Source organism: Bos indicus x Bos taurus, chromosome 19, assembly GCF_003369695.1.
Source record: "Bos indicus x Bos taurus breed Angus x Brahman F1 hybrid chromosome 19, Bos_hybrid_MaternalHap_v2.0, whole genome shotgun sequence".
Classification (NCBI taxonomy): domain Eukaryota; kingdom Metazoa; phylum Chordata; class Mammalia; order Artiodactyla; family Bovidae; genus Bos; species Bos indicus x Bos taurus.
In genome coordinates this window covers 18,572,985-18,589,876 of record NC_040094.1, presented here as the reverse complement: position 1 = coordinate 18,589,876, position 16,892 = coordinate 18,572,985, and the positions used below count along the sequence as shown (strand labels likewise).

At 42.7% G+C, this 16,892-nt stretch overlaps 1 protein-coding gene across 1 annotated transcript in view; it reads right to left on the bottom strand.

Annotated features, from left to right (window-relative positions):
* The window catches only part of MYO1D (myosin ID), a 356,856-nt gene that overhangs the window by 149,851 nt on the left and 190,113 nt on the right, over positions 1-16,892 (bottom strand). The window contains exons 17-19 of the mRNA XM_027519558.1: positions 7,075-7,298; positions 2,233-2,377; positions 1,386-1,490 (exon numbers count right to left, since the gene is read on the bottom strand). Of these exons, the coding sequence (XP_027375359.1) occupies positions 1,386-1,490; positions 2,233-2,377; positions 7,075-7,298 (474 nt within the window). The remainder of the gene's footprint in view (positions 1-1,385; positions 1,491-2,232; positions 2,378-7,074; positions 7,299-16,892) is intronic.

Below are 16,892 nucleotides of genomic sequence, written 5' to 3'. Positions count from 1 at the left end.
TGTAGCTATGGAAAGCGATTGTTTCAGAAAGAACCAAAACATAAAGAAGAGGACTTGACTAAAATCATATCAAGTTTACCTACATATGTCCTGGACGACTGGAAAGTTGCTAAAGATGACATTATGTAAGCTATGATGTGAAGAAACACAGTGTATTATTTTGCATTGCACTTAGAAATACAGAAGCATGACTAAAACATTTTCCGTTTGTTTTTCTGCAGTAGGACCTAGGGAGACACATGTTGTCAGACATCAAATTGTCATCACTAGAAAGATAGAATTAGGGATGCCAGGTTTTTCTAAGCAGATGATGTAATTCCCAAAACCACCCGGCTCTCTCTGATCAGTTGTCCTGATGACTAATTTGACCGTGATACTAGAAAGGAAGTATCCCAGATAGTGGGTATGAGAATTCACTAAAATGGGACATTCCTTTGTCAAATTAAAAAAACTGGCATCACGGCTTATACTGTTTTGTGTGGGTGTGCGAATCTGGTTAGCAAAAGTCACTTCTTGGTTGTCTCATGAACTCTAGGTATACTGATCAAATAGAATTTCTGGATCTAGAGTTCAGAATTCGACTCTACACTTTGGTAACCAAGATACTACCAGCAAGCTTTCCACGGTGACATTTCATTCGACGTTTAAAACAGGCTGCTCTCTAGTTTGTTAAAAAGTCGGTATAATATTGAGTTGATCTCTTCTTCCACAGAATATCTGAATGCTAACATCCATTAGGTAAGAACACATACACTACCCACTCCTCTCAGCGCCTGGTAATGACAGTTCCACTTGCTATTTCTATTAATTTGACTGTTCCAGATATTTCATGGAAGTGGAGTCAAACAATACTTGTCCTTTTGTGTCTTATCACTTAGATAATATCTTCAAGGTGCATCCACCCTGCAGCATGCATTTCATCCCGTCATGGCTGAGTAGTATTCCATTGGATGGATATGTGTATTCTTTATTCAAATATCTGTTGATGAACATTTGGGCTGTTTCTACCTTTAACTACTGTGAAGAATGCTGCTATGAACACTGAAGTACAGTCAGTGATCTTTTAAAGAGATTTAAGTGATAGGAAAAAGGTAATGTATTTACCCATGTAGCTACCACTTTTCCTGTTCTTCATTCTTAGGGGTATGTCCACGTTTCCTCCTGCCTGGAAATATTCACTTCCCTAATTAGACTTTATAGCCTAACCCTAATATTGTAGTCACTTCAGTCATTCCGTCAGTGCTTCACCATATAAGCAGGTAGAGCCTGTGGATGATGTAGCCAGTCATGGACCTCTTGTTCCGTCTGGCTGTGGTCATAGCTAAGTCAGTTTCACCTGAATCAGTCTTTTCTTTCCAGGGAGGTCTGTTTCCAGCCTGCCTTACCTTACGGACGTGACAGGAGAAGAGGACGTTCATGTATTTGTCCTTCCGTTTTAGTTCATTCGCAACGGGCACGAATGTGCCTGAGGTCTGAGGTGTATCTGGTTTCTGAAAGAGACAGGAAACGTGGTAAAAGGTGCGTGCTTAACATTTTAGATGAAAACATCATCTGTTACTGCTTTATACCTCTGCTCATGTATTTTCACACAGGTCCTTTTCACCTCCCCACCCCAGATGATAAGCTACTAAAGGGTTATTCTAACACCAAAGATCCTAGAATATTTTAAAAATCAAGAATGGGAGAGAGGATGAAATACAGCGCTGGGAATAACTGATACAAAGGTGGGTAATTAAAAATAGTTGCTGAATTATGCAAGAGAAGGTTTAAATGATCAAAGCCAGGTTATTGCATGTACCTAATTCATATGGATAGAAGGCAGAGAACACTCTCTCTCTCTTTCTGGTTTAATATTTATTTATTTGGCTGCATCAGCTTTTAGTTGTGGCTCACAGGCTCTCGAGCACGGTCTCAATTATTGTGGCTCAGGGCTTAGTTCCCCTGAGGATGTGGGATCTTACTTCCCCAACCAAAGATCAAACCAGTGTCCCCTGCATTGCAAGGGAGATTCTCTACCACCGGCCCACCAGGGAAGTCCTGATAACTCTCTTTAAAGTGAGGGACATACCCATGTGGTACACTTAGAAGCAGTACAGTCTGTTAGTTTAGTATCTCCCGTAAGATTTAGCTTCTGAAGGTGTCTTAGTCTTTCTATAAATTCCTGGAGAAAACGTCTTCTCTTTCTTTGTTAAAGGAGCGGAAGTAGATTGCACTTTGTTCCCTTGGACTTACCGAAGCAAGATAGTTGCCCTCCCAGGCTCTCTGGAGCCCAAGGTCAGCCCTTTGACCCTTCAACATTTCCACGGCTGCAACCTTTGCTCTCACTTGAGGCAAGTCTGAAGCAGGTATGGTCTTGATAAGTTGGGATGCTCTCCATCTATAAGTAAACAAACAAAATGTTTTAAGACTTTAAAAATACCATCCTATTCATTCTCAAAAATAACTGAAGCTGCCTTTAAGTAGAATTAAATTACTTCCACATCACCCTGAAAAAAAAAAAACCCTCCAAAATATACATAGAACGTGTTAAACGACGTAACAGTTTTATGTGGAGAGAGATTTTTGTAAAACTTCCTTTGCTGTTTGCATGTTTTGGAAGCAACCAGAACTTAGGGATACATGGACTCTCTTAATATCTATAGTTAGGGCATAAGAACTCTGGCTTCATCATTCATTCACTCATCAAATGTTTTCTAGGCACTTACTAAACTTCAGATGCTGTTCTAGGGAGCAGAGGCACAGCTGTAAACAGACAGACCCTTTCTGCTAGGTGCTGATGTTCTAGAAAGCAGAGTTTAGTGTTAGTTGCTCAGTTATGTCCGACTCTTTGTGAGCCCATGGATTGTAGCCCACCAGAATCCGCTGTCCATGGGGTTCTCCAGGCAAGAATACTAGAGAGGGTTACCATGCCTTCCTCCAGGGGATCTTCCCAACCTAGGGATTGAGCCCACATCTCATATGTCTCCTGTATCAGCAGGCAGGTTCTTGACCACAGAACCACCAGGGAAGCCCCAGAAAGCAGAGGCAGATGAGAAATAAGCGAGTGAGTAGACACCCAGTGTGGATGATGGAATTAGGGCTATGAAAGAAAACACGACAAGGAACCGGGGAGAGGAGTGCGACAGAGGGAAGGAGCAGAGAGCAGGCGTCAGACGCCGAGGCTGGTCTGGAGGCACCCTGACAAGGACAGAGGAGCAGGAAGTGGCGGGGCCGCTGTATGGATGCTTGGGCAAGAGTGTTTAGGATGAGAAAACAGTGAGCACCAAGATTCTAACGTGTGAGCTGGCTTGGTGTCTGAGGGGACAGCAAGGAGTCCTGTGAGCCGGAGCAGGAACCTGCGGGAGGGGGACCGAAGAGGGGGTGTCAGGGAGAGAGCCGGGGCCAGAACCCACAGTGCCATGGAGGCCATGTGCTGGGTCAGTCTGTCCCCTCTTCACTGCCCACCGTGGCCCAGGACCGGGTCCACCGCGGACTGACCCCAGGGGCCTGTGGCAAAGAGCTGTGCTGGGGAATTCAGATCTGACCCAACCAACCTGGGGGGTAGGCGGGCGGGGCGGGGGATGAGCACACACTTCTCCTCCTGATCAAGCAAACCTCCATCTCCTAAATACATGCAGCGGACAACAGCTGCTGCCGACAAGCTCAGCAGCCTTGACCCCAGGAAGAAGCTGGGTGCGAGGAAGGCACCCGGCCTTCCCAGGATGAAAAAGAACTGCTGTGAGGAATGAGAAGGTGGCTGAAGCTAGAAGCACAGAGATGTTATAAGAAAACAAGGCCCCGCGATTCAGAGCAAAATCCTTGAACACACTTCTCTCAGGATTCTACAGATCAAAAGTGCAAGGATCAGTTAAATACCATGCAGCAATGAGACCAGGGGTTGGTAAACCACAGCCCGTGCCAAATCTCACCCATGGAGCTAAGAATAGTTTTTACGTGTTCAACAAAACAAAACTACGTGACAAAGACCATGTGGAGCCCATAAGCCCTAAAATATTTACTATCTGGCCCTTTACAGGAAAAGAGTGCCTTTGAACCAGATTAATCCAACTGGCAAGACTCTGTGTGTGTGTGTGTGTGTGTGTACAATCAACACACAGAGCAGATGTATTATTTTCAAAATGCTCATTGACTGTAAGTCTTAAGAAGGCTGGGGACGGTCTTTCACAGCTTTCTTATTTATCACTGTATCCACACGAAACCTAGGTCAGTGGCTCTGACACAGCAGGTGCTCAGTAAATATTTGCTGAGTAAATCAACTGAATTTTACACAAAATAATCAATTCTAGGCCATACATAAAACCTCCAAGCCTTAAAAAAGAAGACTGTACAGTCTACACTGCAACATTATCAAAATCAATAATTCTTTGCAGCTGCTAAAATTATAACATAGATCTTTATTTACTGTGATGGACAGGTCTCCAAGACTTATTTTTAAGTAAAGTCATACAGCCACACATAGATTCCTGCTTATAAAGAAAGCTGAGCACAGAAGAATTGATGCTTTTGAACTGTGGTGTTGGAGAAGACTCTTGAGAGTCCCTTGGACTGCAAGGAGATCCAACCAGTCCATTCTGAAGGAAATCAGTCCTGAATATTCATTGGAAGGGCTGATGCTGAAGCTGAAACTCCTATACTTTGGCCACCTGATATGAAGAGCTGACTCATTTGAAAAGACCCTGATGCTGGGAAAGACTGAAGGCAGGAGGAGAAGGGGACGACAGAGGATGAGATGGTTGGATGGCATCACCGACTCAATGGACATGAATTTGAGTAAACTCCGGGAGTTGGTGATGGACAGGGAGGCCTGGCGTGCTGCAGTCCACGGGGTTGCAAAGAGTCGGACAAGACTGAGCAACTGAACTGAACTGTGGAAATAAAGAGAGGGAAAGAAACCCAGATAGTATGAGCAAACAGTTCCACAGTACTTACTATGTGCAGGCACTATCTGAAATGCTTTATATCTATTTACTCATAATCCTTTCAGAACCCTATGAATGGGTGCTATGATAACGGCCCTTTTCCAGAGAAGAAAACAGAGGCACAGAGAGGTTAATTCATTTGTCCAAGGTTACACAGCTGGTCAGTGGCAGCTAGATTCCAGTGTTCACGTTCTTAACCACTATATCATACTTCTCTTATATGGGCATTATATGCTTGTAAATGTATAGACAAAGATTTAGAAGGGTACAAACTAATTGTTAATAAGCGCTTATCTTAGGGGAAAGAAAGAAAAGACAAGAGACAGTGTGGAGGATTTCAACTTTATATCCTATAAAATTCTATATTATGTCCCTTAAAAAATGACATGTATTCAGGTATTGCTTCCTTACTTTTTAGATTATGTAAAAAGTGCAGGTGACAGATGATATAATTCATGGAAAAAATGAATCTGCACACTAAGAAGGCTCTGCTGAGCTTTACAGCTGACAGTTATGGGTCACACTGGACAGTGGAGGGTTGAGGTTCTTTTGCGTTCATTAATTTTCTCCTGTCCTATTTTTTTCTTTGTATGAGCAAACCTTTTTTTTTTTTTTGAAAGCAAATGAGATACATATCAAAGAGCTTTCCTCCCTTTTTAAAAAAAAAAAAATCTTTTTTTTTTTTTAATCTTTTGATATTTGCCACCAGTTTACATTCAACACATCAATCAGTTCATGGTGTACTTGGTAGAATACCATGATGCCAAATGACCATATTTGAGAACCATTAGCTTAGAGGAGCCTGGCATGCTATAGTCCATAGGGTTGCAAAGAGTCAGACATGACTGAAGCGATTTAGCACAGTTTAGTTTATAGGGCTTCCCCAGAGGCTCAGAGGATGAGCTGGTTGGATAGCATCACTGACTCAATGGACACGAGTCTGAGGAAACTCTGGAAGATAGTGAAGGACAGGGAAGCCTGGCGTGCTGCAGTCCGTGGGGTCACAAAGAGTAGGATACGATTTAGGGACTGAACAACAACGGCTCAAGAGCTAAAGAATCTACCTGCAATGGGTCAGGAAGATCCTCTAGAAAAGGAACTGGCAACCCACTCCAGTACTCCTGCCTGGACGATCCCATGGACAGAGGAGCCTAGAGGGCTACAGTGCTTGGGGTTGCAAAGGGTCAGACGCGTCTTAGGGACTAAAAACATACATACAACTTTGTTTATGTGACTAGATGCTGTATGTAAGACATAGCTAAATATATCTGGTGCATGCTGGCAACAAACAAGCTTAAAAAAACAAGAAGAAAGAAGCTATGAATAACTACAAAGTCAGATTCAGGGAAGTTTATAAAAAAAATGAAGATTAGCTGGGAAGGTATCAAATGTGACATGGATGTTAATTTATGTACTTACTTGTTTTTAAAAATAGCTTGCTCTATAACAGTGTTTTCTTTCTTTTATTTTAAAATCACCCAGGACCTCCGCTTGGGCTGTGCTCCCCAGCACCATTAAACAGGACTTTTCAGAGGTAGGACCTGGGCCTCACTGTATTTTACAAACTTTTTGTGAATGTCAGCTGTGGACAGAGAACCACTGCTCTGAAAGGATAACAGACTTCCTAGTATGAGTGATATGTGGTAATTCTAAGAGCAAAAAATAGAAGAAAGTAGAGACATCATGCTAATAGCTTATCTTAAACATGGCTTGACCTGGGCCTTGTGGCATACCACTGACCACTGCTACAGGAAAAATACGTAGACTGTTCTATTTTCTGAGGGGTAAGCAGATGCCCTTTGACAGTGAAATCATGAAGGTGGAGACACAAGGTAAAAGCCAATGGAAGTGTTAGATGCTCAGTCGTATCCAATTCTTTGTGACCCCATGAATTGTAGCCCGCCAGGATCCTCTGTCCATGGGGTTTTCCAGGCAAGAATACTGGAGAGGGTTGCCATGCCCTCCCCTCCAGGGGATATTCCCCACCCAGGGATCAAACTTGTGTCTCCTGCGTTGCAGGCAGATTGTTTACCGTCTGAGCCACCTGGGAAAAATATAGCAAACAGCAGAGCTAATATCATGGCCTCAGGTTTGTAACTTTATCTAATAAGTGTGCTGTCATACGTGGACGCTGCACATATCCACAGGTTCTTACCTATTAAAAACTGCCTGTAGGACCTCCTCGAAACGGTGAAGAACTTTCGGCGGGGTTGGCCACTGCACGTGCTTGCCGTAGTCCCTCATGGTCTTGATGCCGTGGAAGCGCCTGGCCACCTCGTGGATGTAGGACTTGACCTTGTAGCGACGGTAGTATCTGATAATCGTCAGCGCTGCTTTCGTCCTCTTGTACCGCATGCGGGCCAGGGTGCCCCGCCACACCTTCATGATCGAGGAAAATAAAAAAAGGAAGATGTTGCTGGATCACTTTGAAATCACAGACGCTCCTTTACTTAGATGCTCAACCTGGAAATTTGCATACATCATAAGATCAGCCCAAGCCGAAGCATGTCAATTCTGCCTGCCACCAACAGATGGTGCCAGGAGGCACACCCATCATTTTGACTCAGAGTCTAGGGGGTTTATTATCCACAAAGAAGCGTGTGGAGTCTGAAGCAGAGCCCTGTTCTAACTCTAAGGTCACGAAAAGAAGAAAGCCAAAATACCATTATCCTTGGATAAATATTTTAAGAATGTTGAAAGGAAGCAAGATGAGTCAGAACCCAAAGCCATCAACATCCACAGTTCTTTTATGAAACCTAGCTTTGCACAGACTACACACATTGGCTGCTACTATAATGTTGCAGTGGAGTTACGAATTGATTTATTCACGGTCTGTGCAGCCCCCCTCCCTGGGTGTTATGTAAACTCCTGTGAATTTAGATGTATTCCTGGGGAAAGGGTAAAAAAACAGATGAATGATATCACAGAATCTATGTCCAATGTTTGCAGTGCTCAGAAATCAATCAGACAATATGTAAACATTTCAGTGCCTGCTTTATCCAAGCATAGTGAAGTCATAGATTACTTATATTTGTCTCAGGATCCCATCCTTCTCAACCTCTCAAGTAAAAAGAAATATGGTATAATCTTCATCATTGACTCTTCCCCTAACTATGCTATTACCAAATGTATCTTTTCTTGTGCAGTATTTCCAGTATAAATTGCTTTCTTTTCCTTTCTGCTACTAGAGTCCCAAGACCCCAAACTTCCTCACTGTTTTCTTGGATAACCTCCTCGGACGAACTGCCACCATCGTCCAGGTGATACTCACTGCTGCTACTTAAATGACTGTCTGAATTCTTAGGTTGATGGTACTATTTCCCTCCCTGTCTCTGGACTCTCAGGACCAAGAAATTCAACCTCTAATTCAAAGCCCACACAGTATGAATTCTCCAGGATTGCTCAGGGTTCTTTTATTTCTTCTTAGATCCCCATCTGTGGCCACCAATTTCTCACAGAAAAACTTAGGTGATGCCTTTTTCAAAAAATAGTATTTATTTATGTATGTTTGTGCTGGGTCTTCATTGCTGCATCACCTTCTGTCTAGTGGCGAGGGGGGCTCCTCCTCATTGCGGTGCGTGGGCTTCTTAGTGGGGTGGCGTCTCTTGTTGGGAGCACAGGCTGTAGACAGACCGTGCAGGCTTCAGCAGTTGCAGCACGTGGGCTCAGTAGCCGTGGTGCACACGTTAAGTTGCTCCGTGCCATGTGGGATGTTCCTGGACCAGGAATTGAACCCTCGTCTCCTGCACCGGCAGGTGGATTCTTATCCACGGCACCACCATGGAAGTCCTGTGATGCCGTTTTCTTTCTCTATTTTTTTCCCCAGGTGATTAAAAAATTTTTTTATTAACTTTTATTGGAGTATAGTTGCTTCATAATGTTATAGTAATTCCTTGCTGCAGAGCAAAGTGAATCAACCATTTGTATCCATATAGCCGCCCTTTTTTAGATTTCCTTCCCATTAGGACACCCCAGAACACTGAGGAGAGCTCCCCGATGCCTCTTTCATTTAGCCATTTTAGGCTGGTTTTCACAAAGGTTCCTAAACATCCCACGAGGTTGCACTGCCCCTCCTTTCCAGCCTGCTGCACTAACATGCGGAGGCCATTCACGGACCCCAAAGAGGAACTAACGGATCAAGAGAAACCGTGACATGTGAGGGAAACACGACCAGAGCAATTTGTGATGAACCTGGAGCTCATGTATAAGCAGAATATATAGAGACAAAGAGGCAGTGAGAAGTGACTCATGGCTGTGTGTGCCAAGATGCCTTTCCTCCTGTAGCTGAATCCATCACACACGTGGCCGTGTGAGGCCTCCACCCAAGTGCTAAAATAGAGGTCCCTTCTTTAGTATCTTGAAAAACCAAGAGTACAATTACAGGGTGGAAGTGTGTGATTCAATTGCTTAAAGAAAACACATTTTTAAATTCTCATACTGTTTGTTGCTTTTTTTTTTTTTTTTAAGAGAAAGGCTATTAAGACTCCCTGGAGCCACATCTATATAGGAAATCAATCTTTAATTTTTAAGAAGTGTTTTATAGAGGTTTTTGTTAAAATGTTTTTGGTTAGACTCTTCAGTAATCTGAAAAAAAATGTGTAAGTGCTTTTTAAGGGGTAGGGTTTTTTGTTTGTTTTTGACAGCCTTGGAGATTTCATCTGTGTCTTGGTTAAATTAGGTTTTGTGTAGCTAAAAAATCAAACAGCACAAAAATACTATAAAAAAAGACAGTTGCCCACCTAAGCCCACTGCCTCAGCTTACAGTGTCATTCCATTCCAGCTATTCTAATTGCTTCTGGTATTTACAGATAATACATATAGGCTCTTATTTCTTGGTGAATCTTTTTAGACCCTATCCAAATTACAAAAGTTGGTGAGTTAGCTCTTTCATCATCACTGTTACTATTCCTTTATCACTCAATAATAATTACATCAAAATTTTAAAGTGTTTATACTGTTACATGTTATATTAGCTATATTATAGGTTGCATGAATAATTTGTATAATACATGTATACATAATATATGTTATATATGAATTTGGTTCATCACTGTGCTAAGGAGCATAATTGGCTACCATTCCTTTACTTTATTATATAAACTTGCTTTTACAGGTAATAACTGTCTGGTTTTTTAAAAATGTGCCTTATTTCCTAAATACTTATGCTAATTTTTCCAAATGTTCTACCAGACTCATCAAATGATCAGCAACAATGTTTCCAATTGTCAAGCTCATCACTAGAATGTGTTTTCTTTGATGCTCCCTATGTCCGCATGCTCTTTGAGCTCACTCCACAGTTCCTATTCTGGGACTTTTAAAGGTCTCTTCCACATTAGATCCCCGATTCTTGAACTTAACGTCTTCATCTTGGTTTCCCTCCCTCCAGTAGCTTCCAAAAAAGGATGCATGGCCAGTAAATTTCTATTCTCTTTAATTTCCTTGAGAGTACAAAGCAGTTGCCTAAAATACTTGTTTCCTGGGGTATAAGGGCAGAGGAGTGGAGAACAGGCTCTGGACCAGACTGTGTCAAAATCCTGGCCCACTCCAGCCAGCTGGGTGAACTGGGGCAAACTTCCCAATCCCTCTGTGCCTTCGCGTTTTTATCCATAAGATGAGGATGATAGGACTTCCCTGGTGGTCCAGTGGTTGAGAATCCGCCTGCCGGTGCAGGGGACATGGGTTCAACCCCTGGTCTGGGAAGAGCCCACGTGCCACGGAGCAACTAAGCCCATGCGTCACAACTACTGAGCCAACGCTCTGGCGGCTGTACTCTGCAACAAGAGAAACTACCGCAATGAGAAGCCTGGGCACCGCAACTGGAGAGCAGACCCCGCTCACCACAACTAGAGAAAGTCCGAGCACGGCAACCAAGACCCAGCACAGCCAAAAATAAAATAAAATTAAATTTAAAAAAGATGTGGATGATGATGGTGCTGATCTTGTAGCAGTGGTGTGAAGATTAAAGGTTTCACTATACACAGGACACTGAAAATAGTGTCTGGCGGGTATCTGGAACTCAGTATGCATCGGTGGGTAGGACTATTTGAAATCTAGGCCTTGTCTTCAGGAGGCTGTGCTACTTTCTTTCCTTTTAAACATTTATTTGTTTATTTATTTGGCTGCGGCATGTGGGATCTAGTTCCTTGGCCAGGGATCGAACCTGGGTCCCTGGCATTGGGAGCTCAGAGTCTTAGCCACTGGACCACCAGGCAAGTCCCTGTGCTACTTTCTCTTTTTGTTTGTGCAGATTTTCTGCCTCGGTCACCAGTCAGTGTGGCCTGGAAACTCTGATGAATGTGAACCATTCCTCCTCAGTATGCCATTTGCCCTGGATAGTGTTTGATGGTGTGTTATTTTATTCTTCTAATGATAACATGGACTGGGTGTCCATGATTGATATGCCTTATCTGGGCTTTCAGCTGCCCAAGAATGGTGGAGAGAGAGCTGGGGCTGTGGATGACCACTGACTTCTTTCCTTAATACGAATGGAATCAATGCATCGGAGCTTTGCTTCAGTGAGTAAGGGGGGTATCATCGGCTTTTGGCTTGGCTGGGGACACACAGTCTTTCCCTGTGTCTTGTGAAGCTTTTCCTTGGTTTGGCCGTAGGAATTATCCCCAGCAGAAGCTTCCCCTCTTTCATGCCCACTTACTGACGTACCAAAGTCTCGCCTACTTACTGATGTACTCTTCTCGCCTGGTGGGGGTTGGGGTGGGGATCAGTCCTCTTGATGGAAGAAAGGGTTCCTGATGGAGGTGGTTGTACCAACCCTTCTCTCTAGGAACCCTTATACATAAGGCCAGAGCCTTGAAAAACAGTGAGACTTTTCAGAATTCCCTCCTTGTACTTTTCCACATTTCATTCTTGTCTTTGAAGAATACATATATTTCTTTTTAGCAGCGTCTTTCAATTCGGTCCAATTTCAGTTTTTGGATAACACTTCTCAAGTTTATAGTATGAACTTGGGAACTTTTCTTGCTTTCAGGGTTGATGGCGTGCTCTCCTTTATGATCAAAACGAACATTTTAATAATAACCTTTTAAAATGTTACTTTTACATTTTTGTTCATTTCAGCAAATTTAGGGGAGAGGACTTTCATGAGCTTGCAGTCACACCATCAACTTTATCAGGAGTCCCTTAGGCTTTATTTACTTTTCTAACATCAGAGAAAAAGTAGCAATGAGACACTACAGAGACAAATGATTCTATGCAAAAAAAAAAAAAAAAAAAATTCATGTATTTTTCCTTATAATCAAAGCCTAGTTGGTTTAAACCAATACGCTCCCATAGAAGTTTGCATTTGTGTGGGAAAGGCTGTTGTTAATTTTCTCATCAAGGGTCTGAAGGTTGAAATTTAAGGTATGAGACAGATTTTTCCCATTTCCCTCTTTGTTTAAAGAGCTTAAACTGTGGAGTTCTTCAAGTCATATAAAGAGGACTCCAGAGAGGACTTTGCCTGATGATGGAGTGTCAGAAAGGAGAAAATTAACTGTTATATTCAATAAGCAAATGCTTAATGAGCATTTGAATATGCCTGGAGAGGTTCAGCAACAATCAAGGGAGCCAGAGAGGGCCTCATCAACAACATGAACGCTGAAAGTGGAAACCACAATATACTGTGTGCTTTAGGATCGGACGCAATAGACAGGGAGCCGAAAGCTGAAGGAAATATGACGGGACCTGGCGAGGAAGTTATCAGACGCTGTAAGGCAGAAGGCAGACTGACAGAGGAGAGGGCAAGCAAGTCATTTCTTAGGTGGAACTGAAGATAGAGGTGAAGAGAGTGGCCAACTTGGAAGTTACGACTGAGATATATAAGAAGAGAACATTAGAGCCACAGGGCACATCCCTGCTACCGAATTTTGGACCCAATTCTTCTCTTCAGTACCGTGACCCCCTACAGTCAATTTCATTTTTGTAAAAAATTTATTGTTTCCTTTTAAAACACAATTTTATTGGAGTATATTTGCTTTACAATGTTGTGTTAGTTTCTACGGTTCAGCAAAGTGAATCAGTTATATGCAAACATATATCCCCTCTTGTTTGGATTTCCTTCCCATTTAGGTCAGGCTTCCCTGATAGCTCAGCGGGTAAACAATCCGCCCACAATGTGGGAGATCTGGGTTTGATCCCTGGGTTGAGAAGACCCCCCTGGAGAAGGGAAAGGCTACCCACTCCAGTATCCTGGCCAGGAGAAATTAATGGGCTGTATAGTCCGTGGAGTCACAAAGAGTCAGACGTGACTGAGCACCTTTCACTTTCTCATTTAGGTCAGCAGTGAGCCCGGAGTAGAGTTTCCTGTGGTATACAGTAGGTTCTCATTGGTTAGCCATTTTATACAGAGTATCAATAGTGTATACATGTCAATTTCGCAGCCAAGTGATCCTTTTAGGACCAAAGTCAGATCCTGTCTCTTCTCTGCCTAAGACTCTGCCACTGTGCTCCATCTCTGTCTTGCCTGGAGTGAAAGCCAAAGTCCCTCCTGTGGCCCACAAGACCCACATAGTCTGGTACAATCTCCACGCAGCCCCTCCCACTGTCCTCTCCCTGGCTCACTCCAGCCACACTGGACCCTGCTCTGCCCTGCACCAGCCGCTGGTCTCCGGGCCTTTCCACTAATTGTCCCCTCTGCTGGAAGGATCTTCCTCCAGATACCACCTAGCTATCTTCCTCACTCTCTAGTCTGCACAAATCTCACCTTCCCAATAAACCAGGCCCTAACCATTATATGTAAAAATTCCTCTTGTCTCTGCTGCACCACCCGCCACCCCCCCACACCTCCCCCACCCCGCCCCCAGCCTTGGCAATCCTCATTCTCTGCACCAGGCTCTATTTTTTCTCTTGCCTCCAGCACTTCACACTTTACAACATCTGTAACTTACATATTATTGTATTGTTTATGCTCTCCCTCTACAGGAATTTAAGCTCTGCTAGGCCAGGATCTTTGCCTCTTTTGTTCACAGACGAATCTCTACTGCCTCAAACAGAGCCAAGGACATAGAAGCCACCCAGTAGTATTTGTTGAGTGACTGAATGTTTTCAACTTCATCTTGCAAGCCAGATACTAAATCTTTCATTTTTATCATCATGTTTCCCACTTTTAAGAGCTCATCCTTGTTCTACAAATAGCCCTCTTAAAAGCATGTTGCTCTTAGCACTATACACAATAGGCAAGACGTGGAAACAATCTAAATGTCCATCGACAGATGAATGGATAAAGAAGATGTGGGGGGTGTGTGTGTGTGTGTGGATATGGGTGGTGGACTTCACTACAGGGTGATTAGGTGGGGGTCAACCAGCTGTGGGGGACCCCAGGAACGTCTGTATTTTAAATTGTTTTCTCTTTGCTCCCAGAATTCTGAGTGAAGAGGACTGGAGGGAATCTTTAGTATCTAGACTTTCACTTAATATACTTGGTTTCAATATGGTGTGTAACCCTTCTCCACTGGTTCCTGGTATCCCTAAGCCAGAGCTTTTCTGGTTCAGTTTCTTCAGAGTAAATTTCTTATCTTCTATCAAAATGAGACTGAGGCAGCCCTCAGCTTTGTGAGGCTGGGAGGCCTGGGTATATAACTGCTCTTATACAGATTCCCAGGTGGAGCTAGTGGTAAAGAACCTGCCTACTGATGCAGGGAATGTAAGAGATGAGGGCTTGATCCCTGGGTTGGGAAGATCTCCTGGAGGAGGGCATGACAACCCACTCCAGTATTCTTGCCTGGAGAGTTCCATGGACAGAGGAGCCTGGTGGGCTACAGTCCATGGGGTCGCAGAGTCAGACATGACTGAAGTGACTTAGTACGCACACTTAGAGTTTCAACCAATCTCCCCCTTCAGCTCCACCGCTCTCCCCTACCTACAGAGGTACCTGTTCCTCCCCACCCTGAATCTTCCTGCAGCCCCATGGCTGGGTGATCTGGCTTGCTTGTCCACCTTCTTCTCTGCAGACACTTAGATTTCAGCTTTCTCCACTGGCCTGGGGGACTCACCACATGTTCACTTCCAAAATTACATTGATGCCTCTTGTCTGCTGTTATTTCCACTATGGTTGTATTTGTCCTTGTGGGTTTCTCCAATTTTCATCCCTTAACTGCTAATTGAGGGGTTCTGAGAGGGAGTGGATATAAACACAGTCTGTCATGTCTAACCAGATGTTTTATAATACCATCTTGATTCTACCATGTTTTCCTCTGGCACGTACTTCTGCGGTGGTCAGGCATTGCAAAACATCTGACAGTCATTAAAGTACAAGATACACTTTGCAAAAGATATAGGATTCTAGGTTACACTCTATTAAGAAGCAGGTCAATTATATATCTTCAGTTTAACTTCAAAAACAAACATAGATCAGCTTTCTGTTTTTCTCTAGTTCTTCATGTTTTTGTTTTCTAGTCATTATGGGTGCTAGGACCATTCGGGCTGTCTTCAAATAGCCCCCTGTTGCCCTGAATTGGATATTCTCTTGGTTTCTATAACCAGAATCCTTCAAAATTCCAGCTTCTAAGCTTCCCAGGCCCTCTATGCCTAGGGACAACTTTTGGTAGAATCATCTTTCGATTTCTATCTTCCATATAGATTTTCTGGCCAAGTTCTAACAGTTTATGGGTGTCAAGGAGTTGGGGTACAGGAGAATTTATTTAGGTACCAGGCTGAACTTTGACAAAATTGTAGGGTACACAAAATCTGTCTTTGGTATCCATACACCCCATCATATTTAGAATACGACATCCATTTTGGAATATCTCATGATTGATTAATGAAGGCCTGGCCTCTCCAAGAGTTATTTTAAAGGAAGATTCAAAGAAAACATTTTCTGAGTTGTTCCTTTTCAACTCAAATATCTCCATGAGGGATAACATGAATAAAGATCTGATGTGCTATTTTTAAAATGCTAGAGTACCCTTTTTTTTTTAAAATCAGAATAGCAAGTTAATATGTATGAAGAAGAAAGTAAGACTCATCCACACGTAAGTGGAATCTAAAAAAAATGATATAAATGGATTTACAAAACAGAAACAGACTTAGAAAACAAGTTTGGGACTAACATATACATACTACTATATATAAAATAGGTAACAAGAACGAACTGTATAGCACAGGGAGCTCTAATCAATACTCTGAAAATTCTGTAATGACCTATATGAGAAAAGAATGTGAAAAAGAATAGATACCTGTATGTGTATAATTGAATCATCTTGCCATACACCTGAAACTAACACGGCATTGTAAATCAACTATATTCCAGTACAAAATGAAAATTTAAAAAGAAATGATTAAGTAACGAAATCTTCAGTCAATAAACAGATGTAAACCATTCAACTAAAGAGATGCCCACCCCCCAAAAAAGAACATGTGTGAGTTTGATCATTATAAATTATCCTGATGAACTTAGCTGTGTGTGTAGGGGTGTATGATTTAGAAACGATCACCCCTGAGCTTTACTTTGGTCTTGTGAACCTTCATTTGGGACTCATATGTTTTCTATCTGGCCTTGGTCAGATCCATTAGCCCAGCGATTCTTTAGTGCCCACAACTGTTGCTAATACAACAATGCTGTAGTCTGATAACCTCCTTGTAACTGTAACTTCAAGAAGCAACTGAACCTCCCAGTCAACTACTGTCAGAAGATTAGCTTAACATTAACTCTGTCAAAACTCAAATTGCAATTATTTTGAAAGCAAAATTATTTCAGCTAACAGGTTAAGTCATTCTGATGGGCCTTTCAGGATTCAATTTTGTTCAAAAGTAAACAGTCTGTGGAGTTTACTGAAGCGGCTACTTTCTTCTGTTTGGTTTAAAATCTTTTTTTTTTTTTTTCCTTAAAAGAAGAGGTACAAAGTTGATCATTCATCTTCAAAATCGCTCAGGTCAAGGCTATTTCAAAACTGCTTCTTGACACAGAACTTCAGGGTATGGGTCAAGTGTTTAGGCATTTCAGCAGATCCAATGAGGTGTCTGTTTTAGGCTTGTGTGAAG